At 54.4% G+C, this 27109-nt stretch overlaps 1 protein-coding gene across 1 annotated transcript in view; it reads right to left on the reverse strand.

Moving 5' to 3' along the window:
- The window catches only part of rela (v-rel avian reticuloendotheliosis viral oncogene homolog A), an 83350-nt gene that overhangs the window by 11173 nt on the left and 45068 nt on the right, over positions 1-27109 (reverse strand). Inside the window, 7 exon segments of the mRNA XM_073031318.1 lie at positions 2852-2894; positions 2896-2957; positions 6715-6855; positions 7003-7094; positions 18108-18253; positions 26781-26917; positions 27009-27056. Coding sequence (XP_072887419.1) covers positions 2852-2894; positions 2896-2957; positions 6715-6855; positions 7003-7094; positions 18108-18253; positions 26781-26917; positions 27009-27056 — 669 coding nt within the window.

A 27109-nucleotide genomic window follows, 5' to 3' on the forward strand; every position in this document is an offset into this window, starting at 1 on the left:
GCTGAGACCGCCCAGAACGTCGGACGCCGCGTTCGAAGGTTAACGCAGCTGCAACGTGACTTCACACAGAACCGAACGGCACATTCGCAGGCCATTCGGCCCACAATGCTGTGCTGAACCAGCTCAAGAGTAATCTTTGAAATATCCCCCAGAAACTAATCCCCCCTACCTGCACCACGTCCACATCCCTCCATCTTCCTCACATCCATGTGTCTGTCCAAATGTCTCCTAAAAGCCTCTAATGTATTTGCCTCTGCCACCATACCAGGCATCCACCACTCTCTGAGTAAAAAAATTACCCCTCACATCCCCCCATCACCTTCAATGCACTCCCTCTGGTATTAGTCATTCCAACCCTGGGAAACAGATACTCCCTGTCTACCGATGACTTGTAAACCTCTGTCAGATCTCCCCTCAGCCTCTGACACTCCGGAGAAAACAGCCCAGGTTTGTCCAGCCTCTCACGATAGAACACTCTCAAATTGCTACAGACGTACAGCGGACAACACTCTGAATGGCTGCGTCAGCGTCTGGTATGCGGTGGGGGGGGGAGGGTGTGGGTGGGGAGCTACTGCACAGGATCGAAATAAGCTGCAGAGAGTTGTAAACTCAGTCAGCTCCATCACGGGCACCGGCCTCCGTCGTATCCAGGACATCTTCAAGGAGCGATGCCTCAAAAAGGCGGCGTCCATCATTAAGGACCCCACCACCCAGGACATGCCCTCTTCTCATTGCTACCATCAGGAAGGAGGTACAGGAGCCTGAAGGCACACACTCAACGATTCAGGAACAGCTTCTTCCCCTCTGCCATCAGGGAGGAGGTACAGGAGCCTGAAGGCACACACTCAACGATTCAGGAACAGCTTCTTCCCCTCTGCCATCAGGGAGGAGGTACAGGAGCCTGAAGACACACACTCAACGATTCAGGAACAGCTTCTTCCCCTCTGCCATCAGGGAGGATGTACAGGAGCCTGAAGACACACACTCAACGATTCAGGAACAGCTTCTTCCCCTCTGCCATCAGGGAGGATGTACAGGAGCCTGAAGACACACACTCAACGATTCAGGAACAGCTTCTTCCCCTCTGCCATCAGGGAGGAGGTACAGGAGCCTGAAGACACACACTCAACGATTCAGGAACAGCTTCTTCCCCTCTGCCATCAGGGAGGATGTACAGGAGCCTGAAGACACACACTCAACGATTCAGGAACAGCTTCTTCCCCTCTGCCATCAGGGAGGAGGTACAGGAGCCTGAAGACACACACTCAGTGATTCAGGAACAGCTTCTTCCCCTCTGCCATCAGGGAGGAGGTACAGGAGCCTGAAGACACACACTCACCGATTCAGGAACAGCTTCTTCCCCTCTGCCATCAGGGAGGAGGTACAGGAGCCTGAAGACACACACTCAACGATTCAGGAACAGCTTCTGCCCCTCTGCCATCAGGGAGGGGGTACAGGAGCCTGAAGGCACACACTCAACGATTCAGGAACAGCTTCTTCCCCTCTGCCATCTGATTCCTAAATGGACATTGAACCCGTGAACACTACCTCACTACTTTATTAATTTCTGTTTTTTGCACTACTTATTTAACTATTTAATATATATATACCTACTGTAATTCTCGTCTTTTTTCTATTATTACATACTGTGAAGACAAATTTCACAACATATGCCGGTGATATTAAACTTGATTCTGATTCTGCCCTCTAAACCTCTTCCGGTGAATCTCTGCGACACCCTCTCCAAAGCCTCAACGTCCTCCCTATAGTGGGCCAACCAGAACTCGTAACTAATTAATCTCCTCTACCCGTGCACGGTCCGTCTCCGTTAACCAGCCGTCTGCCGCGCTCAGCCCCCCAGAGGACCCCGACCTCGCTGTAGCGTTCGGAGGCTCGCCTGCCTCAACGACCCGGAGGGCTGTGCTGGCTGGAGTCCGGGCTTCATGCTCCGGCTCCTGGGAGGGTCACCCGTGCCAAACAGGTCGAAGGGTAGAGGCCAGACCAAGAGGGGCCCACTGTTTCGGGAGGGTGGGGCAGGAGAGGGCCAACGACCGCGGCTGGTTACGGACACAGCGATGACGAATCCTTCTACACCTGCGAGCGGCCGAGCAAACCTGAGTCTCCACCGGGGACGTGCAAGACCATCAGACGTCGGGGCAGAATGAGGCCATTCAGCCCATCGAGTCTGCTCCACCATTCCATCGTGGCTGATCCCGGATATACCTGCCTCCTCGCCATAACCTTTGACCGACCAGGAAACGATTGGCTTCTGCCCTAAATACACCTTGTGCCCCCACCGCAGTCTGCGGCCACACGCAGATTCACCACTCTCTGGCTAAAAAAGTTCTCACTTTGAAAGGGTCGCCCTTCAATATGGAGGCTGTGCCCTTGAGTTCTGGATAGCCCCCGCCGCAGGAAACAGCCCCTCCACGTCCACCCGAGCAAGGCCTTTCAGTATCTGTGTATCTCAGCATTTCAGCATGGCGGACAGTAGTGGAGTCACTGAAACGATGAAGGAAGCCCTGATCGCCGCCAGAGATGGAGGACCTTCATCGCGGCCCGAAACGCCAGCGGCGTAGCAGACGCTCCCATCTCATCTATTTCTACGGCTCCTGGCAGCCGCCACATAACCCAGCGAGCTGCATGTCACTGGGACGCGAGGGGGAAGTGGAAGCACCGGGGAGGGGAGAGGGCCCAGTCAGCGGCAGAGGTCAGGATCGAACCCGTGCCTCTCGAGCTGGGAGACGGCCGCACTACCCTCTGCGCGCCGCGACGGCGAGCGAGCGCTCCAGGAGCTGACGGCCGGTTCTGTTTTCCGCCCTATCCCCCGGGGCCCGGAGTCTCCCGTTACCTTTCTGAACCTTGTCGCAAAGCAGGAAAATCTCCTCGCCACCCCCGGCAACTTCCCGAATTCTTGTTCACCCGGCAGATCTTCAGCTCCGCTGTGTTCGGGGCTCCTGAGGCGAGACGAGAGGCCATCAAAGACCAGACAAAGCCAGTTAGAGCTCCTCCACACCGTCCCATCCCATCACACACTCCCGCAGTCAGACACAGAGTGAAACTCCCTCAACACCGTCCCATCACACCCTCCCGGGGTCAGACACAGAGTGAAGCTCCCTCCACACCGACCCATCACACACTCCCGGGGTCAGACACAGAGTGAAGCTCCCTCCACACCGTCCCGTCACACACTCCCGGGGTCAGACACAGAGTGAATCTCCCTCCACAACGTCCCATCACACACTCCCGGGATCAGACACCCTCCACACCGTCCCATCACACACTCCCGGGATCAGACACCCTCCACACCGTCCCATCACACACTCCCGGGATCAGACACAGAGTGAATCTCCCTCCGCACCGTCCCATCACACACTCCCGGGGTCAGACACAGAGTGAATCTCCCTCCGCACCGTCCCATCACACACTCCCGGGGTCAGACACAGAGTGAATCTCCCTCCGCACCGTCCCATCACACACTCCCGGGGTCAGACACAGAGTGAATCTCCCTCCGCACCGTCCCATCACACACTCCCGGGGTCAGACACAGAGTGAATCTCCCTCCGCACAGTCCCATCACAAACTCCCGGGGTCAGACACAGAGTGAATCTCCCTCCGCACCGTCCCATCACACACTCCCGGGGTCAGACACAGAGTGAATCTCCCTCCGCACCGTCCCATCACACACTCCCGGGGTCAGACACAGAGTGAATCTCCCTCCGCACCGTCCCATCACACACTCCCGGGGTCAGACACAGAGTGAAGCTCCCTCCGCACCGTCCCATCACACACTCCCGGGGTCAGACACAGAGTGAAGCTCCCTCCGCACCGTCCCATCACACACTCCCGGGGTCAGACACAGAGTGAAGCTCCCTCCGCACCGTCCCATCACACACTCCCGGGGTCAGACACAGAGTGAAGCTCCCTCCGCACCGTCCCATCACACACTCCCGGGGTCAGACACAGAGTGAAGCTCCCTCCGCACCGTCCCATCACACACTCCCGGGGTCAGACACAGAGTGAAGCTCCCTCCGCACCGTCCCATCACACACTCCCGGGGTCAGACACAGAGTGAATCTCCCTCCGCACCGTCCCATCACACACTCCCGGGGTCAGACACAGAGTGAATCTCCCTCCGCACCGTCCCATCACACACTCCCGGGGTCAGACACAGAGTGAATCTCCCTCCGCACCGTCCCATCACACACTCCCGGGGTCAGACACAGAGTGAATCTCCCTCCGCACCGTCCCATCACACACTCCCGGGGTCAGACACAGAGTGAATCTCCCTCCGCACCGTCCCATCACACACTCCCGGGGTCAGACACAGAGTGAAGCTCCCTCCGCACCGTCCCATCACACACTCCCGGGGTCAGACACAGAGTGAATCTCCCACCGCACCGTCCCATCACACACTCCCGGGGTCAGACACAGAGTGAATCTCCCTCCGCACCGTCCCATCACACACTCCCGGGGTCAGACACAGAGTGAATCTCCCTCCGCACCGTCCCATCACACACTCCCGGGGTCAGACACAGAGTGAATCTCCCTCCGCACCGTCCCATCACACACTCCCGGGGTCAGACACAGAGTGAATCTCCCTCCGCACCGTCCCATCACACACTCCCGGGGTCAGACACAGAGTGAAGCTCCCTCCGCACCGTCCCATCACACACTCCCGGGGTCAGACACAGAGTGAATCTCCCTCCGCACCGTCCCATCACACACTCCCGGGGTCAGACACAGAGTGAATCTCCCACCGCACCGTCCCATCAAACACTCCCGGGGTCAGACACAGAGTGAATCTCCCTCCGCACCGTCCCATCACACACTCCCGGGGTCAGACACAGAGTGAAGCTCCCTCCACACCGTCCCATCACACACTCCCGGGGTCAGACACAGAGTGAAGCTCCCTCCACACCGTCCCATCACACACTCCCGGGGTCAGACACAGAGTGAAGCTCCCTCCACACCGTCCCATCACACACTCCCGGGGTCAGACACAGAGTGAAGCTCCCTCCACACCGTCCCATCACACACTCCCGGGGTCAGACACAGAGTGAATCTCCCTCCACACCGTCCCATCACCCACTCCCGGGGTCAGACACAGAGTGAAGCTCCCTCTACAAGAAACAAACCCGTAGAAAAAAATGAAAGAATAAAATAGTGCATAAAGGAAGAATGTCCAACACCCAGCGGGCGTTGAAAAAAGACACCTTGCAAACAGCAACCGCGATCGAATAACGTTTCTGAACTGAAATCCAGAAAGAGTTCAGCGCAGAGCCGAGTAAACGGGGTGAAACAGCGATCAGAGACCTCGCCTCGGACCCCGACGCCCTGACCTTCTCAATCTGGCCCACTGTTGAAGCCTCCGTGCCAACAGCGGGTCCTGCCGCTCGGGTACGCCGGACTTGGCTGGCTCGATCCCGCCCGTGAATCTCCACCCGAACAGCGGGCCCAGACCCCGCGGCTTCGAGTCGACCCTTCACGCTCTTCCTCGCTCTCGGCAACGCGCCTGCCCCCTCACCTCTGCCACTCCTCCTGGTCCAGAGGGAAGTGAGGGACTATCGCTCGCCACGATCGCTTACCAGCAGAAGTTTGTTTAACAAACTTCTGTTTAGTTATTCTTTTCGCTCAGATCCACTGGCGCCTTCTTAAACCACAGATTCGCCTTCATTCCTCATTTGGTTATTGAATGACTATGCAATTAATTTTGCCTTTTGTCGATACAGGATCAGCTGCTCTGACGATCGTCAGTGCTCGCGAGCGGAGTCTGGACCCGAGAGCGGAACGAGAGGCCGACTTTCGAACGGAGTGCCGGAGGAGCCCAGCAGGCCAGGCCGCATCTATGGAACTGAGCGAACAGTCGGCGTTTCGGGCCAGGAGCGCTCAACGGGACTGAGGAGGGAAACGGGGGGGGGGGGGGGGGGGAAGAGGGTGGCTCGAAGGTGATGGGTGAAGCCAGGCGGGTGGCGAAGGTCAAGGGCTGGAGAGGAAGGAATCTGAGAGGAGAGGAGAGGAGAGGAGAGGAGAGGAAGGAATCTGAGAGGAGAGGAGAGGAGAGGAGAGGAGAGGAAGGAATCTGAGAGGAGAGGAGAGGAGAGGAAGGAATCTGAGAGGAGAGGAGAGGAAGAGAAGGAGGAGGGGACCCGGGTGGGGCGGGCGGGAGGCAAGTGAGGAGAGGCGACAGGTCAGAGTGGGGATCAGAGGAGGGAAGGGGGTGAGATTTGATTACCGGGAGGAGAAATCGATATTAATGCCACCAGGGAGGAGGGTACCCAGGAGGTACGGCTTAGCGGGCGCAAAGCGAAACCGCTGAGAGACTAGGCCGGGAGATCGACACGGGAAGTACGATGTCCTTCCAAATAACAAAGTTCCACAGTCGATAAAGGTCCAGCCGATCCTTTACCCTGAAATCGGCAAAGACGAGCGATCTCACGGCGGGTAGAGTCCTAGGGAGACTAAACCAGCGACACAGCGACCTTGGCGCTCAAACCAGCGAAACTAAGTGCCCTAACGGGGCCGGCTGGCGGTGTAGTGGCATCAGCACTGGACTTGGAGGCCGACGGCCCTGGGTTCAAACCGGGCCTCACCGCGCGGAAGAGAAGCTGGCGGCCTATGTCGCCGCGGAAACCCCGCCAGGTCGCGGAGGGTCGGACTCGGACTTCACGGCCGAGGCAGACAGGAGTTCTAACCGGCGGCCGGCGCACTTACGGTTGTCGTAGATGGGGTTGGAGACGATGGGCGGCAGCGGCACGGTGCAGATGCCCATCTCGTTGGGGAGGAACACCTGGAAGCAGAGCCGGACCACGTTGAGGTCCTCCTCGGAGTCGTTCTGGAGCTCCTCCACCGGGACTGCGAAGCAACGAGGGGCAAACAGACATTAGGCCGAGGCTTCGGTCCCCAGGGCGGACACCCCACCCCCCACCCCACCACCACCGCCGGGAGGGATAGGGTAGCCAGGACAGGAGGGGGAGGAGGTCGGCACGGAGAGGGCCTCACCGTTGAAGGGGTTGACGTTCTTGCTGAGCCGGTTCTGCAGAGCCATGGCCACCTCCCGCTTCTTGACGCACTGGATGCCCAGGTTCTGGAAGCTGGTAAAGAGCAACGGGATGACGAACGGACGCTCACCCCCGACCCCGCAACCCCTATCCCCCACCCCCCAGGCCTCGACCTCGCCCCGGCCCGTCCCCGACACCCCCTTCCCCCAGCGCAGCGCAGGCCCTTCGGCCCACGAGTGTCGTACTGACCCTTTAATCTACTCCACCCTTCCCTCTCCCTTCGCCCTCCGCTTTTCCATCATCCACGCCTCTTTGTTGACATCCAGCCCTACACGTTCCTCCAATCACCTTAAAATTATGCCCCCCCCCCGCCACCCCCCCCACCCCCCCCGTGTTGGCCATCTCCACCTCCAGAAAAAGTCTCTGGTTGTCCACTCAAACCACCCGGAGCACCTCAAACAAGTCAAAGTAACTTCATTATCAAGGTACATATATGTCACTATCATTCACAGTAAACGCAAGAAACTCAGTTGAAAGTTGAAAGTCTGCCTCCAACAGGACGGGCATACGGCCAGCGTGCAACACACAACCAACTGTGGACGTACAAAGAGAAGGAAAAAAATATAAGCAGTAGATAACGAGAACACGAGATGAAGAGACTTTGAAAGTGAGTCCATTTCTGTGATGGGGCGAGTGAAGTTGAGCGCAGTTATTTCTTTTGGTTCAGGAGCCTGATGGTAGTAACGTTCCTGAACCTGGTGGTGTGAGTCCTGAGGCTCCTGTACCTTCTACCTGATGGTTGAGGGGTAGTAACTGTTCCTGAACCTGGTGGTGTGAGTCCTGAGGATCCTGTACCTTCTACCTGATGGTTGAGGGGTAGTAACTGTTCCTGAACCTGGTGGTGCGAGTCCTGAGGCTCCTGTACCTTCTACCTGATGGTTGAGGGGTAGTAACTGTTCCTGAACCTGGTGGTGCGAGTCCTGAGGTTCCTGTACCTTCTATCTGATGGTTGAGAGGTAGTAACTGTTCCTGAACCGGTGGTGCGAGTCCTGAGGCTCCTGTACCTTCTACCTGATGGTTGAGGGGTAGTAACTGTTCCTGAACCTGGTGGTGTGGGTCCTGAGGCTCCTGTACCTTCTACCTGATGGCAGCAGTGAGAAGAGAGCACGGCCTGGGTGGTGGGGGTCTCTGATGAAGGATGCTGCTTTCCTGCGACCGAGTTCCGTGTAGCTCAGTGGTGGGGAGGGATGGACTGGGCCATATCCACTACCTTTTGTGGGATTTTCCCATTCCAGGGCATTGGTGTGTCCAGACCAGGCTGAGATGCAGCCAGTCAATACACTCTCCACTGCACGTCTGTAGAAGTTTGTCGAAGTTTCAGATATGGCGATGAATCTCTGCGAACTTCGAAAGGAAGCAGAGGCGTCTCCGTGCTTTCTTCATACTGGCGCTGGTGTGCTGGACCGGCTGAAATGATAGCACCGAGGAATTTAAGGTTGACGGTCCTCACCACCTCTCGCTCGCTGCTGCCGGGCGAGGGTGCCCGTCGCCCCTCTGTTCCCGAGGGAAAGCCTCCGCGTTCGGGCCGTTTTCTCTCTCTCCCCCCACGATGCTGTCGATCACTGTGTGGTTTTGTGCAGGTCTTGTAGCTTTAGTTCTTGGTTTGTTGGGTGGTAGAGTTGGTCTCCTGACTTGGTGTGTCTGGGCGGTCTTGTTTTGTCTGGTGGGTTTGGAGCTCCTTTCCGGGGAACGCGCTAAGACGGTAAGCGCGATATTAATACGCAGCAGCCTCTCCGGACTCTGGATTGGGGATTGCCAAACGTTATGTGGATTTTCTGGTGTAGTCTGTTTTGTCGTGTGCTTTTGTGATATCGTTCTGGAGGAACGTTGTCTCATTTTTTAACTGCATTGCATTTGCGGTTTCTAAATGACAATAAACTGAAACTGAACTGAATGACGGCAGAACAGGAATGGCTGGAATTTCCGGGGGCAATTCAGAAGGCACTCGAAAGATACATCCCTAAGATGAAGAATCCTTCTAAAGGGAGGATGGGGCAACTGTGACTGACAAGGGGAGTCAAAGTCAGCATAAACGCGAAAGAGGGGGCATATAATAGAGCAAATATTAGTGGGCAGTTAGTGGATTGGGAAGCTTTTGAAACCGACAGAAGGCAACGAAAAAACCACAATGAGAGGAAGGATGAAATATGATGGTAAGCTAGCTAATGATTCAAGAGGATACCAAAAGTTTTTTCAGATATATAATGAGTAAAAGAGAGGTGAGAGTGGATGTCGGACCGCTGGAAAATTACGCTGGAGAGGTGGTAATGGGGGGCAAAGAAATGGCAAATGAGTAAGGATTTTGCCTCAGTCTTCACTGTGCAAGACACTAATAATATGTAAGAGTGCCAGGGGACAGCACAGAAGTGAGTGTAGTTGCTATTACTAAGGGGAACATGTTTGGGAAGCTGAAAGGTATGAATCTTAGACAAGTCACCTGGAGCAGGTGGACTATGCCCCAGGGTTCTAAAAGAGGTGGGTCGAGATAGTGGAGGCTTTAGAATCTGCAGAGAGTTATCGACAGGTTAAGCAAGTGGGCAACTGTCTGGCAGAGGGAATGCAATGTTGGTACACGCAAGGTCATCCACTTTGGAAGGAAAAATAGAAGAGCAGATTATTATTTAAATGATAAAGATTGCAGCTTGCTGTTGTGCAGAGGGACTTGGGAGTGCTTGTGCAAGAATCACAAAAAGTTGGTTTGCAGGTGCAGCAGGCTATCAAGAAGGCAAATGGGATGTCATCCTTCATTGCTATAGGGATTGAATTCCAAGAGCAGGGAGGTCATGCTGCGACTGTACAGGGTACTGGTGAGGCCGCACCTGGGGTACTGTGTGCAGTTCTGGTCTCCTTACTCGAGGAAGGATAGACTGGCTTTGGAGGCAGTGCAGAGGAGGTTCACCAGGTTGATTCCAGAGATGAGGGGGTTAGACTATGAGGAGAGATTGAGTCGCCTGGGACTGTACTCGCTGGAATTCAGAAAAATGAGAGGAAATCTTATAGAAACATAAAATTATGAAAGAGATAGAGGCAGGAAAGTTCTTTCCACTGGTAGGTGAGACTAGAACTAGGGGACATATCCTCAAGATTTAGGATGGAGATGAGGAGGAACTGCTTTTCCCAGAGGGTGGTGAATCTGTGGAATTCTCTGCCCAATGAAGCAGTGGAGGCTGCCTCAGTAAATATATTTAAGACAAGGTTGGATAGATTTTTGAAGAGTAGGGGAATTAAGGGTTGTGGGGAAAAGGCAGGTGAGTCCATGGCCAGATCAGCCATGATCCTATTGAATGGCGGAGCAGGCTCGACGGGCAAGATGGCCGACTCCTGCTCCTGTTTCTTATGTTCTTCAGGGTTCTAATGTTTTCTGTCATTCATTCTGGACGTCTGTGAAGAGTACGAATTTCAGGTGGTATCCTGTATACCTTCAACAACACACACAAAATGCTGGTGGAACACAGCAGGCCACGCAGCATCTATAGGGAGAAGCGCTGTTGACGTTTCGGGCCGAGACCCTTCGTCAGGACTAACTGAAAGGAAAGATAGTAAGAGATTTGAAAGTAGTGGGGGAGGGGGAAATGCGAAATGATAGGAGTAGACCGGAGGGGGTGGGATGAAGCTAAGAGCTGGAAAGGTGATCGGCAAAAGTGATACAGAGCTGGAGAAGGGAAAGGATCATGGGACGGGAGGCCTCGGGAGAAAGAAAGGGGGAGGGGAGCACCAGAGGGAGATGGAGAACAGGCAAACAACTAACTATGTCAGGGATGGGGTAAGAAGGGGTTGGAGGGGCATTAACGGAAGTTAGAGAAGTCTATGTCCATGCCATCAGGTTGGAGGCTACCCAGCCGGTATATTAGGTGTTGTTCCTCCAACCTGAGTGTGGATTCATCTTGACAGTAGAGGAGGCCATGGATAGACGTATCAGAATGGGAATGGGACGTGGAATTAAAATGTGTGGCCACTGGGAGTTCCTGCTTTCTCTGGCAGACCGAGCGTAGGTGTTCCACAAAACGGTCTCCCAGTCTGCGTCGGGTCTCACCGATATATAAAAGCCTCCAACCTGATGGCTCTTAGCTTCACCCCACCCCCTCCGGTCTTCTCCTATCATTTCGCATTTCCCCCTCCCCCCACTACTTTCAAATCTCTTACTATCTCTCCTTTCAGTTAGTCCTGACGAAGGGTCTCGGCCCGAAACGTCGACAGCGCTTCTCCCTATAGATGCTACCTGGCCTGCTGTGTTCCACCAGCATTTTGTGTGTGTTGTTGTTTGAATTTCCAGCATCTGCAGATCTCCTCGTTTTTGTCCTGTATACCTTCCCTGATATTAAATGCAACCACGGAAGATTGGCCGATTGGCCAGAGTGGGAATAAAGGGAGCCTTTTCCGATTGGCTGCCAGTGGCTAGCAGCGCTTCGCAGGGGCCGGTGCTGGGATCGCCACTTGTCGTGACATTTGTCCGTGATTTGGCTGAAGAACTTGATGGCTCTGTGGCCGAGGTTGCGGACGGTAGGCGGAGGGGCAGGTTGTGTTCAGGGAGCAGGCAGTCTGCAGAAGGACTTAGGACAGATTGGGGGAGATGGGCAAAGAGGTGGCAGATGGAATGCAGCGTTGGGAAGTGCGTGGGCATGCAGCTTGGCAGAAGGATTACAGGCACAAAGGAGTCCTTCTGCAAAATTCCCTAGAAGTTAACTTGCAGGCTGAGTCGGTGGTGAGGAAGGCAAATGCAATGTTAGCGTTCATTTCGAGAGGACTAGAATATAGACAATAGACAATAGGTGCAGGAGTAGGCCATTCGGCCCTTCTAGCCAGCACCGCCATTCACTGTGATCATGGCTGATCATCCACAATCAGTACCCCCTTCCTGCCCTCTCCCCATCCCTTGACTCCGCTATCTTTATAACTCTTTCTTGAAAGCATCCAGAGAATTGGCCTCCACTGTCTTCTGAGGCAGAGCATTCCACAGATCCACAACTCTCTGAGTGAAAAAGTTTTTCCTCAACTCCGTTCTAAATGGCCTACCCATTATTCTTAAACTGTGGCCTCTGGTTCTGGACTCCCCCAACATCAGGAACATGTTTCCTGCCTCTAGCGTGTCCAATCCCTTAATAATCTTACACGTTTCAATCAGATCCCCTCTCATCCTTCTAAATTCCAGTGTATACAAGCCCAGTCGCTCCAATCTTTCAACATATGACAGTCCCGCCATCCCGGGAATTAACCTCGTGAACCTATGCTGCACTCCCTTAATAGCAAGAATGTCCTTCCTCAAATTTGGAGACCAAAACTGCACACAATACTCCAGGTGTGGTCTCACCAGGGCCCTGTACAACTGCAGAAGGACCTCTTTACTCCTATACTGAACTCCCCTTGTTATGAAGGCCAACATGCCATCAGCTTTCTTCACTGCCTGCTGTACCTGCATGCTGACTTTCAGTGACTGATGAACAAAGCAAGGCATGGATCAGACCACATTTGGTGCATCGTGAGCAGATTTGGGCCTCTTTATCTGCTGGCATTGGAGAGGGTCCAGAGGAGGTTCGTGAGAATGATCCCAGGAGAGGAAGGGTTAACATACGAGGAGCGTCTGACGGCTCAGGGCCTGTACCTGCTGCAGTTTAGAGGAAACGAGGAGGGATCCCATTGAATCCTATTAGATATTGAAAGGCATAGATAGAGTGGAGGCGGAGAGGATGTTTCCCCATAGTGGAGGAGTCTAGGAAAAAAAATCAGAGGGCACAGCCTCAGAACCAAAGGGTATCCATTTTGATGAGGAAAAAGTTTCTTTAGCCACAGGGCGGTGAATCTGTGGAACTCATTTCCACAGACAGCTGTGGAGGCCAAGTGGCTGGATATTACTAAGGCAGAGGTCGATTAGACAGGGCAGCAAAGGTTACGGGGAGAAGGCAGGAGAGGGACGATCAATCAGTCCTGATGAAGTGCTGGAGCAGTCTCAATGAGCTAAGTGGCCTAACTCTGCTCCTAGGCCCTAGCGTCTGAGGTTTGGCTGGCGCTGAGCGAGAAACCGTTGCCGTGGCACCGCTCAGCCAGATTGTTAATTCTCCCCCCTACAGGCAGCAAATTCAGGCTGCGATTGGCCTCACGGTCGTAAGAGTAAAGTGAGTAGAGCCGGGGGGGGGGGGGGGTTGCTAAGCACACGGCCTCGTGGTCCTCCTGTGCTGACGGAGGTCGTGGAGGAGCTGTTGTAGCCAATCCGAGCTGACTGGGGTCTGCGATCGAGGATCCAATTCCACACCGACTTGCTGAGGCCAAGGTCTTGATTAGTTTTGAGGGGGGCTGAACGGTCAATAAAGAGCATCCTGATGTCGGCATCTTTCCTGCCCAGATGCTCCGGGGCCGAGGGAAGAGCCAGTGAAATGGCAACTGCTGTGGACCTCTTGTGACGGGAGGCAAATCGGACCAGATCCCACTCCCTCCTCAGGCACCAACCTCTCAAGTACTTCATCACTGTGGACGGAGATGCTACTGGCCGATAGTCATTGAGACAGGTCACCGTGCTCTTCTTGGGCACCGGTATCACTGAAGCAGCTGGATATCTCAGATATCGATGTATACTCCTGCCAGTCGATTAACACAGGTCTTCAGTACTCGGCCGGGTACCCTGTCCGGGTCGGACACTTTCCCCGGCTGGAGGCATGTTGGCCTCGGAGACTGAAATCGCACTGTCGACGAGGGCCGTGAGGTTCGTGGAGGTGCCTCCAAACGTGGACGGTCAAGGCGGGCACGGAAGGCGTTGAGCACACCTGGGAGCGAAGCCCTCTTGTCGTTTGTAGGAGGCGACGGGTCTGTCCAGCGCCCTTCAGTGATCAGAGTCTGGTCCAGCTCGCTCCCCGAGATCGTGGCTGGACCTTGGTCGCCGCTGATCTGGCCCTCGGCAGGCAGCAGATCTTGTTCATCCCGGGCTTCCGGTTGGGGAGGGCGCTGAATGACTCTGTGGGGGCACACTCGTCCACAACCGATTTTATAAAGTCTGTGACAACCATGATGTCTTCCTTTAGATCTGTGGATGAGGCCCAGTCCACAGACTGGAAGGAATCCCATGATCACCTCTCGTCCTCCTTCGCTCCAGACAGAGAAGCCCTAAGTCACTCATCTTATCTACATACGACACGCTGTCTAATCCAGGTAAATCTCCTCTGCACCCTCCCCAAAACTTCCACACCCTCCCTCTCACTTCCGATCCTCAACCTTCCTTCTCTCCTCGGATCGTGAATCCCAGTCCCCAGACACCAAAATCACCCAACCTCCTGGATCTCCTGCCCTCTGTCCCCCCAGACTCTCCCCTCCCTCTGTATCACTCCCAAACCAACCCCTCCCACTCCCGCAGCTCAGCCCCCCCCCAGACCAGTCCCTCCCTCACCTCAACATCCCTCAGACCAACCTCTTCCCCATCACCTCACCCCCTCCCCAGACCAATCCTCAAACCCCCACAGCCTTCACCTCAACCTTCCCAAACCAGTCCCTCCCTCTCCCATCACCTCAACCTTCCCAAACCAGTCCCTCCCTCTCCCATCACCTCAACCTTCCCAAACCAGTCCCTCCCTCTCCCATCACCTCAATCTTCCCAAACCAGTCCCTCCCTCTCCCATCACCTCAACCTTCCCAAACCAGTCCCTCCCTCTCCCATCACCTCAACCTTCCCAAACCAGTCCCTCCCTCTCCCATCACCTCAACCTTCCCAAACCAGTCCCTCCCTCTCCCATCACCTCAACCTTCCCAAACCAGTCCCTCCCTCTCCCATCACCTCAACCTTCCCAAACCAGTCCCTCCCTCTCCCATCACCTCAATCTTCCCAAACCAGTCCCTCCCTCTCCCATCACCTCAACCTTCCCAAACCAGTCCCTCCCTCTCCCATCACCTCAACCCTTCCCAAACCAGTTCCACCCTCTCCCATCACCTCAACCCTTCCCAAACCAGTCCCTCCCTCTCCCATCACCTCAACCCTTCCCAAACCAGTTCCACCCTCTCCCATCACCTCAACCCTTCCCAAACCAGTCCTTCCCTCTCCCATCACCTCAACCCTTCCCAAAGCAGTCCCTCCCTCTCCCATCACCTCAACCTTCCCAAACCAGTCCTTCCCTCTCCCATCACCTCAACCTTCCCAAACCAGTCCCCTCCTCTCCCATCACCTCAACCTTCCCAAACCAGTCCCTCCCTCTCCCATCACCTCAACCTTCCCAAACCAGTCCCTCCCTCTCCCATCACCTCAACCTTCCCAAACCAGTCCCTCCCTCTCCCATCACCTCAACCTTCCCAAACCAGTCCCTCCCTCTCCCATCACCTCAACCTTCCCAAACCAGTCCCTCCCTCTCCCATCACCTCAACCTTCCCAAACCAGTCCCTCCCTCTCCCATCACCTCAACCTTCCCAAACCAGTCCCTCCCTCTCCCATCACCTCAACCTTCCCAAACCAGTCCCTCCCTCTCCCATCACCTCAACCCTTCCCAAACCAGTCCCTCCCACTCCCATCACCTCAACCCTTCCCAAAGCAGTCCCTCCCTCTCCCATCACCTCAACCTTCCCAAACCAGTCCCTCCCTCTCCCATCACCTCAACCTTCCCAAACCAGTCCCTCCCACTCCCATCACCTCAACCTTCCCAAACCAGTCCCTCCCTCTCCCATCACCTCAACCTTCCCAAACCAGTCCCTCTCTCTCCCATCACCTCAACCCTTCCCAAACCAGTCCCTCCCACTCCCATCACCTCAACCTTCCCAAACCAGTCCCTCCCTCTCCCATCACCTCAACCTTCCCAAACCAGTCCCTCCCTCTCCCATCACCTCAACCCTTCCCAAACCAGTCCCTCCCACTCCCATCACCTCAACCTTCCCAAACCAGTCCCTCCCTCTCCCATCACCTCAACCTTCCCAAACCAGTCCCTCCCTCTCCCATCACCTCAACCCTTCCCAAACCAGTCCCTCCCACTCCCATCACCTCAACCTTCCCAAACCAGTCCCTCCCTCTCCCATCACCTCAACCTTCCCAAACCAGTCCCTCCCTCTCCCATCACCTCAACCCTTCCCAAACCAGTCCCTCCCTCTCCCATCACCTCAACCTTCCCAAACCAGTCCCTCCCTCTCCCATCACCTCAACCTTCCCAAACCAGTCCCTCCCTCTCCCATCACCTCAACCTTCCCAAACCAGTCCCTCCCTCTCCCATCACCTCAATCTTCCCAAACCAGTCCCTCCCTCTCCCATTACCTCAACCTTCCCAAACCAGTCCCTCCCTCTCCCATCACCTCAACCCTTCCCAAACCAGTCCTTCCCTCTCCCAAAGCAGTCCCTCCCTCTCCCATCACCTCAACCTTCCCAAAGCAGTCCCTCCCTCTCCCATCACCTCAACCCTTCTCAAACCAGTCCCTCCCTCTCCCATCATCTCAACCTTCCCAAACCAGTCCCTCCCTCTCCCATCACCTCAACCTTCCCAAACCAGTCCCTCCCTCTCCCATCACCTCAACCTTCCCAAAGCAGTCCCTCCCTCTCCCATCACCTCAACCCTTCTCAAACCAGTCCCTCCCTCTCCCATCATCTCAACCTTCCCAAACCAGTCCCTCCCTCTCCCATCACCTCAACCTTCTCAAACCAGTCCCTCCATCTCTATCACCTCAACCTTCCCAAACCAGTCCCTCCCTCTCCCATCACCTCAACCTTCCCAAACCAGTCCCTCCCTCTCCCATCACCTCAACCTTCCCAAACCAGTCCCTCCCTCTCCCATCACCTCAACCTTCCCAAACCAGTCCCTCCCTCTCCCATCACCTCAACCCTTCCCAAACCAGTCCCTCCCACTCCCATCACCTCAACCTTCCCAAACCAGTCCCTCCCTCTCCCATCACCTCAACCTTCCCAAACCAGTCCCTCCCTCTCCCATCACCTCAACCCTTCCCAAACCAGTCCCTCCCTCTCCCATCACCTCAACCTTCCCAAACCAGTCCCTCCCTCTCCCATCACCTCAACCTTCCCAAACCAGTCCCTCCCTCTCCCATCACATCAACCTTCCCAAACCAGTCCCTCCCTCTCCCATCACCTCAATCTTCCCAAACCAGTCCCTCCCTCTCCCATTACCTCAACCTTCCCAAACCAGTCCCTCCCTCTCCCATCACCTCAACCCTTCCCAAACCAGTCCTTCCCTCTCCCAAAGCAGTCCCTCCCTCTCCCATCACCTCAACCTTCCCAAAGCAGTCCCTCCCTCTCCCATCACCTCAACCCTTCTCAAACCAGTCCCTCCCTCTCCCATCATCTCAACCTTCCCAAACCAGTCCCTCCCTCTCCCATCACCTCAACCTTCCCAAACCAGTCCCTCCCTCTCCCATCACCTCAACCTTCCCAAAGCAGTCCCTCCCTCTCCCATCACCTCAACCCTTCTCAAACCAGTCCCTCCCTCTCCCATCATCTCAACCTTCCCAAACCAGTCCCTCCCTCTCCCATCACCTCAACCTTCTCAAACCAGTCCCTCCATCTCTATCACCTCAACCTTCCCAAACCAGTCCCTCCCTCTCCCATCACCTCAACCTTCCCAAACCAGTCCCTCCCTCTCCCATCACCTCAACCTTCTCAAACCAGTCCCTCCATCTCTATCACCTCAGCCCCTCCCAGACCAATCCCTCCCTCAGCTCAACATCCCTCAGACCAACCTCTTCCCCATCACCTCACCCCCTCCCCAGGCAAATCCCTCCCTCTCCCTCACCTCAGCCCCATCTTAGACTGAACCCTCCCCGTCACCCCCGGCCCCAGACCAGCCTCTCTCCCTCCTCCCCCGCCCGCCCCCAACCCCCCCCCTGCAGACCTGTGAACCCTCCCCCGTCACCCCGGCCCCAGACCAGCCTCTCTCCCTCCTCCCCCGCTGCCCCCAACCCCCCCCCCTGCAGACCTGTGAACCCCCCCCGTCACCCCGGCCCCAGACCAGCCCCTCTCCCTCCTCCCCCGCCGCCCCCAACCCCCCCCCCCCCTGCAGACCTGTGAACCCTCCCCGTCACCCCGGCCCCAGACCAGCCCCTCTCCCTCCTCCCCCGCTGCCCCCAACCCCCCCCCCCGCAGACCTGTGAACGCTCCTCTCGGGGAGGTCGGCCTCGTAGTACCCATCCTTGCAGTCCTTACCCACCAGGTCATGGGGGTGGGGTTTGTAGGGCTCCTTCTTGGTCACCAGGCAGATCCGCACCCGGGCCGGGCCGAGGTAGTTCACAATCTGCACGGTGGAAAGACCGACACAGATTAGAGGGTGTGGGCCTTCCGCGTCCCACACCCGTACACGGAGCCACGCGGCTCGGAAACATGCCCCCCTCCAGTTGGGAGTTCCCCAACCGCGCCCTGTTTGGCCAACGGGCAGCAACCTCGTTCCTTGACGCTCGACCCAGCACAGCTGTAAATCACGACCAGGAGACGGCCGGATTCGAACCTGGGACCCCTCGGCTCAAAGTCCAGCGCTGATACCACTACGCCACCGGCCAGCCTGAGCTGCCCAGCCAAGCTCGTCTCATTTGGGCCGTAACCATTTGCAGCTCCTGTGGGGCAGGAGGTTCAGAAACCTGAAGTCCCACACCACCAGGTTCAGGAACCGCTCCTTCCCGATCTATCAAAGACCCCCTCCATCCAGGCCAGGCCATCTGCTCACCCCCCCATCGGGCAGGAGGTACAGAGGCCTGAAGTCCCACACCACCAGGTTCAGGAACAGCTCCTTCCCAATCTATCAAAGACCCCCACCATCCGGGCCAGGCCATCTGCTCACCCCCGCCATCGGGCAGGAGGTACAGAGGCCTGAAGTTCCACACCACCAGGTTCAGGAACAGCTCCTTCCCCTCAACCAGTGGGTTCTTGAACCGACCGTCGCTACCTTGGCATAGTAAATAGCCGGCCGGTGGGGTAGTGGTATCAGCTCCGAGGCGAGTGGTCCCCGGTTCGAATCCGGCCGGCTCCCTTCGAACCCTTGTGGGCTTCCCACCCGTGCTGGGTCGAGCGTCGAGCTAGCGACTCCCCCCCCACCCCCGGTAAAAAAAAACAGACAAGTGTCTAAAGAAACGGCAAAGTTGCTGCCCGATGTGCCACGAGGCGCGGAGAGGAACAACGATCGTATAGCGACACTGTGACTACTTTGCGTTTAAAGTGGACGTCTGTTCTACTGTCTTGTGAAAATTCTGTTAAAATTTGTGTATTTTCTAGTGAACGCCGAGTCTCTGATGCTACATCTCTGCCGTTGGATTTCTGCTGACCTCCTGACCTTCTGGGAGTCAAAATTAGCGAGCAGTCCTAATTCCAAGATTTCAGTTTACTTTAGAGTACAAGCAAACCCCCCAAATACTAACCGAACCAATTAAGGAGCTGAGAAACGACGCTGAAGGAATTAACGCTAAGACAAAGGAATAAAAGATGGCAGTTCTGAAAGATCTTTCACTTTTATAGGTAAGATAAGGAAAATTAAATAGATAGGAATCAATTAGTTAATAGGCTACATAATAGGGATGGTATTGGAAGCGTAGTGGTTCCTAAGTGCTCTACAGTAGAGGTGACCCAGGTTCAATTCCCACCGTTGTCTGTAAGGAGTTTTCACGCTCTCCACGTGACCGTGTGCGTTTCCGACGCAAATTGTCCTGTGACAGACAGACTGACAGACATACTTTATTGATCCCGAGGAAATTGGGTTTCGTTACAGCCGTACCAACCAAGAATAGTGTAGAAATATAGCAATATAAAACCATAAATAATTAAATAATAATAAATAAGTTATGCCAGTCCAGGACCAGCCTATTGGCTCAGGGTGTCTGACACTCCGACGGACGAGTTGTAAAGTTTGATGGCCACAGGCAGGAATGACTTCCTATGACGCTCAGTGTTACATCTCGGTGGAATGAGTCTCTGGCTGAATGTACTCCTGTGCCTAACCAGTACATTATGGAGTGGATGGGAGTCATTGTCCAAGATGGCATGCAACTTGGACAGCATCCTCTTTTCAGACACCACCGTCAGATTAGGCCAGGATTAAAATTGGAGGGTTGCTGCACGCGTGGGGATGGGAGGGCCTACTCCCGCGCTGTAGGTCGATAAATAAGTAGATAATTGAAAGGATTACGTCACCAGGGTCATGTGCTAACACTTGGCCAATGAGAAAACGAGAAAGGTGAGAAACCGTTGGTTTAGCTGCTATACCGCTTTCTGCTGGCGAGTGAGTTTGTTGTTACAAAGTTCAAAGTAAATGTATTATCAGAGTACATTTTGAAAGCCCCAGCCAGCCCAACCTCTCCCTTCAACTCCTGCCCTCAAGTCCTGGCGCCATCTTTGTAAAGGAGCATCGGGTGGCTTTGGGCCTGCGCTCGCTCGCTGCAGGTCAGAAGAGCGAGATTGAGATCGAGAGTGATGATGCTACAACCACCTCCCACTCGATGCCAGCAAGGCCAAGGAGCTGATTGCCGACCTCGGCAGGAGGAAACTGGAGGTCCAGGAGCCAGTCCTCATCGGAGGATCGGAGGTGGAAAGGGTCAGCAACTTTAAACTCCTTGGTGCTGTCATCTCAGAGGACCTGCCCTGGCGCCAGCACCCACGTGCCATCACGAAGAACGCGCAGCGGTGCCTCTGCCTTCTTAGAAGCCTGCCAAGATTTGGCATGCCTTCTAAAACTTCGACAAACTCCTACAGACGTGTGGCGGAGCTACGGACATTAACCGGCTGCATCACGGCCCGGTTTCGGAAACGCCAATGCTCCCCCCGGAAACAGGTTCGGGGACAGTTACTAGTCCTCAACCATCGGGCCCTTGAACCAAAAGGGGATAACTTCACGCACCCCAACACCGAACTGTTCCCACCGAATTGGGCTCTAAATCAAGGACTCTTCACCTCATGTTCTCAATATTTATTGCTATTTTTTCCTCTTTTTTTTTTGCACGTTGGCAGTTGTCCACCCTGTCGGCTGCGTCTTTCATTGACTCTAATATGCTTCTTGTCTCTGTGAACGCCCACAAGAAAGTGAATCTCAGGGTTGTGAATGGTGACAATATATGTACTTTGATAATAAAATTACTTTGAACGCGGGTGAATCTGATTGAAACCTCTCAAGTGTTGAATGTTGAGATAGAGCGGGTGTGCAGAGGACTCTTCCGACAGCGCGAGACTCCACAACTAGCGGGCACACTGTCTCAGAGTACAAGGGCGTCAGGTTAGAACGGAGATGAGGAGGAATTTCTTTAGCCAGAGAGTGGCGAATCTGTGGAATTCATCGCCACAGACAGCTGTGGAGGCAAAGTCGTTGGGTGTATTTAAAGCGGAGATTGACAGGCTCTTGATTTGTAAGGGCACCGGAGTTTACAGGAGAATGGGGGTGAGAGGGACAATAAAGCAGCCATGGAGCAAACTCGATGGGCTGAATGGCCTAATTCTGCTCCATTGTCTTACGGTCTGGACCCTTTCTGCACCACTTCTGGTTTAATAACATCTTCCCCTCGCAGCAGGGCGATCAAAGCTGAGCCAAACACTCCAAGCCTGCCGTGGGAACAGGAAGATCCCACAAACAGCAACGTAACAACAACTTGGCTGTCATACATCAAAGTGCCGAGTACAGGGGATGGGATGTTATGTCGTACAAGACGTCGGTGGGGCCTAATTTGGAGTATCGTGTGCAGTTTTGGTCACCGACCTACAGGAAAGATGTAAACAAGGTTGGAAGAGCGCAGGGAAAATTTACAAGGATGTTGCCGGGTCTGGAGGTCCTGAGTTATAAGGAAAGGTTGAACAGGTTAGGACTTTATTCCTTGGAATATAGAAGATTGAGAGGAGATTTGATAGAGGTGTACAAAATTATGAGGGGTGTAGATAGGGTAAATGCAAGCAGGCTCTTTCCGAGGTTGGGTGGGACGACAACCAGAGGTCAGGGGTTAAGGGTGAAAGGTGAAAAGTTTAAGGGGAACACGAGGGAAAACTTGTCACTCAGAGAGGGTGGAACGGGCTGCCAACACAAGTGGTGCGCGGGAGCTCGATTTCGACGTTTAACAGAAGTTTCGATAGGTACATGGGTGGGAGGGGTGTGGTCCCGGTTCAGGTCGATGGGAGGTTAAATAGCACAGACCAGACGGGCCAAAGGGCCTGCTTCTGTGCTGTGACTCCCTTGACTGCGTCGCCTGCTTTAGCAATATCTGGCGGCGGGTCACAACCACCGTGGAGCGTGGACGAGGCCCTTCGGCCCGTCAGATGAGTCCTGGCCAACGACCACCAGCCCTGGATTTGTTTGCGGTTCGCCCAGCCGCTCTGCCTCGTCTCCGGAACGGCCAGCCGACACTCCACAGCGTTTCTAATTCACCTTCTTACCCACGGGGCGGTGTGTGTGTGTGTGCGTGCGCGTGGGTGCGTGCGTGCGTGTGCACGCGCTAAACAAAGCCAATCCCGGATCTCGGCACAGGTGTCAATACCACACCGTTCACCCATCCAGTCATTCTACTCTTCCCTCCCATCAGATCAAATCTGGACTCCTACCCCTCACTCACACACTTGGGGCAGGGGGGTAGGCAGCAATTAACTCCCCCACCCAATATTTGAGATTTGGTTTGTTACCTAAAACACTTGAAAACTTCTACAGCTGTACCCTGGAGAGTATTCTGACTGTCTGCATCACTGTCTGGCATGGGGGTGGGAGGGTGTGGGTGGGGGCTACTGCACAGGATCAAAGTGAGCTGCAGAGAGTTGTAAACTCAGTCAGCTCCATCACGGGCACCAGCCTCCGTCGTATCCAGGACATCTTCAAGGAGCGGTGCCTCAGAAAGGCGGCATCCATCATTAAGGGCCCCCATCACCCAGGACATGCCCTCTTCTCATTGCTACCATCAGGGAGGAGGTACAGAATCCTGAAGACACACACTCAACGATTCAGGAACAGCTTCTTCCCCTCTGCCATCAGGGAGGAGGTACAGGAGCCTGAAGACACACACTCAACGATTCAGGAACAGCTTCTTCCCCTCTGTCATCAGGGAGGAGGTACAGGAGCCTGAAGACACACACTCAGCGATTCAGGAACAGCTTCTTCCCCTCTGCCATCAGGGAGGGGGTACAGGAGCCTGAAGACACACACTCAACGATTCAGGAACAGCTTCTTCCCCTCTGCCATCCGATTCCTGAACGGACACTGAACCCACGAGCACCACCTCACTACTTTTTATTTTTGTTTTTGGCTCCATTTTTAATTTAACTTTAATATGCAAAATATATACTTACTGTAATCGATTTTTAATTTCTCTATATTTATCGTGCATCGCATTGTACCGCTGCGGCAAAGTTAACAGATCTCACAACACGTGCCGGAGATATTAACCCTGATTCCGATTCCTGCTGGTGGCAGGAAGAAGGGATGACCTTGGAGATGGGGGTCATCATCCAGGAAGGCCAAGACCAAGACTAGGAGCAGAATGAGGCCATTCAGCCCATTGAGCCTGCTCTGCTATTCCATCGTGGCTGATTTATTATCCCTCTCAACCCCAGTCTCCTGCCTTCTCCCTGTAACCTTTGGGGCCCTCACTAATCAAGAACCTTGCTTTAAATATACAAAATGGTGCCCTCCCCAGCCAACTATGGTAATGAATTCCACAGATCCACCAGCCTCTGGCTAAAGAAATTCCCCTTCATCCTCTTATACATGCTAAATGGTCGGGCGTTGAGGAATGCAGTAGAACAGAGTGATCTAGGAATAATGGTGCATAGTTCCCTGAAGGTGGAATCTCACGTGGTGAAGAAAGCTTTTGGTATGCTGGCCTTTATAAATCAGAGCATTGAGTATAGGAGTTGGGATATAATGTTAAAATTGTACAAGGCAGTGGTGAGGCCGAATTTGGAGTATTGTGTACAGTTCTGGTCACCAAATTATAGGAAAGATGTCAACAAAATAGAGAGAGTACAGAGGAGATTTACTAGAATGTTACCTGGGTTTCAGCACCTAAGTTACAGAGAAAGGTTGAACAAGTTAGGTCTTTATTCTTTGGAGTGTAGAAGGTTGAGGGGGGACTTGATAGAGGTATTTAAAATAATGAGGGGGGTAGATAGAGTTGACGTGGATAGGCTTTTTCCATTGAGAGTAGGGGAGATTCAAACAAGAGGACATGAGTTGAGAGTTAGGGGGCAAAAGTTTAAGGGTAACACGAGGGGGAATTTCTTTAGTCAGAGAGTGGTAGCTGTGTGGAACGAGCTTCCAGTAGAAGTGGTAGAGGCAGATTCGATATTGTCATTGAAAGCAAAATTGGATAGGTATATGGACAGGAAAGGAATGGAGGGTTATGGACTGAGTGCGGGTCGGTGGGACTAGGTGAGAGTAAGCGTTCGGCACGGACTAGAAGGGCCGAGATGGCCTGTTTCCGTGCTGTAATTGTTATATGGTTATATCTTTGCTCGAAAGGGACGTCCTCCTACTCTGAGGCTGTGGCCGGAAGAGGGATTTCATTGAAATCTACTGGATGCCGAAAGGCCTGGATAGAGCGGACGTGGATATGGCCCTCGTCTTCTGCGCCCTCGAGTTCTCTACCTCAAGTTCTCGAGGGCACAACCTTTGGAACGGAGACGAGGAGGAGTCTCTTCAGCCGGAGGGTGCCGAATCTGTGGAATTCATCGCCATGGAGGGTTCTGGAGGCCAACAGAGGGCGCATTTAAGGCAGAGATCGGTGGGTTCCTGGTGGATCAGAGGGGTTAAGGAGAAGACGGGAGAATGGGGTCGGGGCGGGGGGGGGGGGGGGAAGAAAATCAGCCACGGTCGAACGGCAGAGCAAACTCGATGGGCTGAATGGCCCGCGCCCGCATGGTCACTGGGAGAGCGTGCGAACTCCACAGAGACAGGCAGATCTCTGTCCAAGAGGCACTGTTGTGCCTCTGTGCAGCTTTGGGAGGGTTGGGGAGGGGGTGTCAACGTCAGTCCCAGGACAGTGAGGAACAATTCTGCGGGTCCTTCTCCAACAGTGGGAAGATTTATTGCGTTGCACCTCAGGTGCCAGACGTTTCAAAGAACTAGGAACAATACAGCATGGTACAGGCCATTTGGCCCACAATGTTGTGCCGACCCTCAAACCCTGCCTCCCATATAAACCCCCACCTTAAATTCCTCCATATACCTGTCTAGTAGTCTCTTAAACTTCACTAGTGTGTCTGCCTCCACCACTGACTCAGGCAGTGCATTCCATGCACCAACCACTCTCTGAGTGAAAAACCTTCCTCTAATATCCCCCTTGAACTTCCCTCCCCTTACCTTAAAGCTATGTCCTCTTGTACTGAGCAGTGGTGCCCTGGGGAAGAGGCGCTGGCTATCCGCTCTGTCTATTCTTCTTAATATCTTGTACACCTCTATCATGTCTCCTCTCATCCTCCTTCTCTCCAGAGAGTAAAGCCCTAGCTCCCTTAATCTCTGATCATAATGCATACTCTCTAAACCAGGCAGCATCCTGGTAAATCTCCTCTGTACCCTTTCCAATGCTTCCACATCCTTCCTATAGTGAGGCGACCAGAACTGGACACAGTACTCCAAGTGTGGCCTAACCAGAGTTTTATAGAGCTGCATCATTACATCGCGACTCTTAAACTCTGTCCCTCGACTTGTGAAAGCTAACACTCCATAAGCTTTCTTAACTACCCTATCTACCTGTGAGGAAACTTTCAGGGATCTGTGGACATGTACCCCCAGATCCCTCTGCTCCTCCACACTACCAAGTATCCTGCCATTTACTTTGTACTCTGCCTTGGAGTTTGTCCTTCCAAAGTGTACCACCTCACACTTCTCCGGGTTGAACTCCATCTGCCACTTCTCAGCCCACTTCTGCATCCTATCAATGTCTCTCTGCAATCTTCAACAATCCTCAACACTATCCACAACACCACCACGTCTTATCCAGGTAACAGCACCCCCGGTAGGGTGAGTTCTACAGATTCTTGCACAGAGTCTTGCCATCTTCAGAAGTTTTCTGATGACTCGGCCATAGTTGGATGCATCAGCAAGGGAGATGAGGCTGAGTACAGGGTGACGGTGGGAAACTTTGTCACATGGTGTGAGCAGAATCATCTGCAGCTTAATGTGAAAAAGACTAAGGAGCTGGTGGTGGACCTGAGGAGGGCCAAGGCACCGGTGACCCCTGTTTCCATCCAAGGGGTCAGTGTGGACATGGTGGAGGATTACAAATACCTGGGGATATGAATGGACAATAAACTGGACTGGTTAAAGAACACTGAGGCTGTCTACAAGAAGGGTCAGAGCCGTCTCTATTTCCTGAGGAGACTGAGGTCCTTTAACATCAGCCGGACGATGCTGAGGATGTTCTACGAGTCTGTGGTGGCCAGTGCTATCATGTTTGCTGTTGTGTGCTGGGGCAGCAGGCTGAGGGTAGCAGACACCAACAGAATCAACAAACTCATTCGTAAGGCCAGTGATGTTGTGGGGGTGGAACTGGACTCTCTGATGGTGGTGTCTGAAAAGAGGATGCTGTCCAAGTTGCATGCCATCTTGGACAATGTCTCCCATCCACTCCATAATGTACTGGTTAGGCACAGGAGTACATTCAGCCAGAGACTCATTCCACCGAGATGCAACACTGAGCGTCATAGGAAGTCATTCCTGCCTGTGGCCATCAAACTTTACAACTCCTCCCTCGGAGTGTCAGACACCCTGAGCCAATAGGCTGGTCCTGGACTTATTTCCACTTGGGCCAGGGAGGGCGTGGTACCCACAGCTCAGCGCGAAGTGGTTAAGCGTGGATGGGGGGGGCGCTCACCTCGATGGCCGGGTACGTCCGCGTGCTGTCCGTGCTCTTCTCGCCGGGGATGCTACCCGCCGAGCGGCCCTCGCACTTGTACCGGAACCGCATGCCTCGCTGCTTGGGCTGCTCCAGGATCCGGATGTAGGGCGGGGCTGGAGGGAGAGGACGAGAGGCCCGGTGAGTAAAGGAGCCCCGAGACAGCCCTCCCCTCCCCTCTCCTCCCAGACGTCACCAGAAACTCACCTGGGGTGATGTTGTGCGTCCATTGTACAGTCGGCATCTGAAGGAAACCTGGGGCGGACAAGAACGCGAGGATTAGTTTGCTCTGCCCTTTCCACTCGGCC

This window comes from Hemitrygon akajei, chromosome 28 (assembly GCF_048418815.1).
Source record: "Hemitrygon akajei chromosome 28, sHemAka1.3, whole genome shotgun sequence".
Lineage (NCBI taxonomy): Eukaryota > Metazoa > Chordata > Chondrichthyes > Myliobatiformes > Dasyatidae > Hemitrygon > Hemitrygon akajei.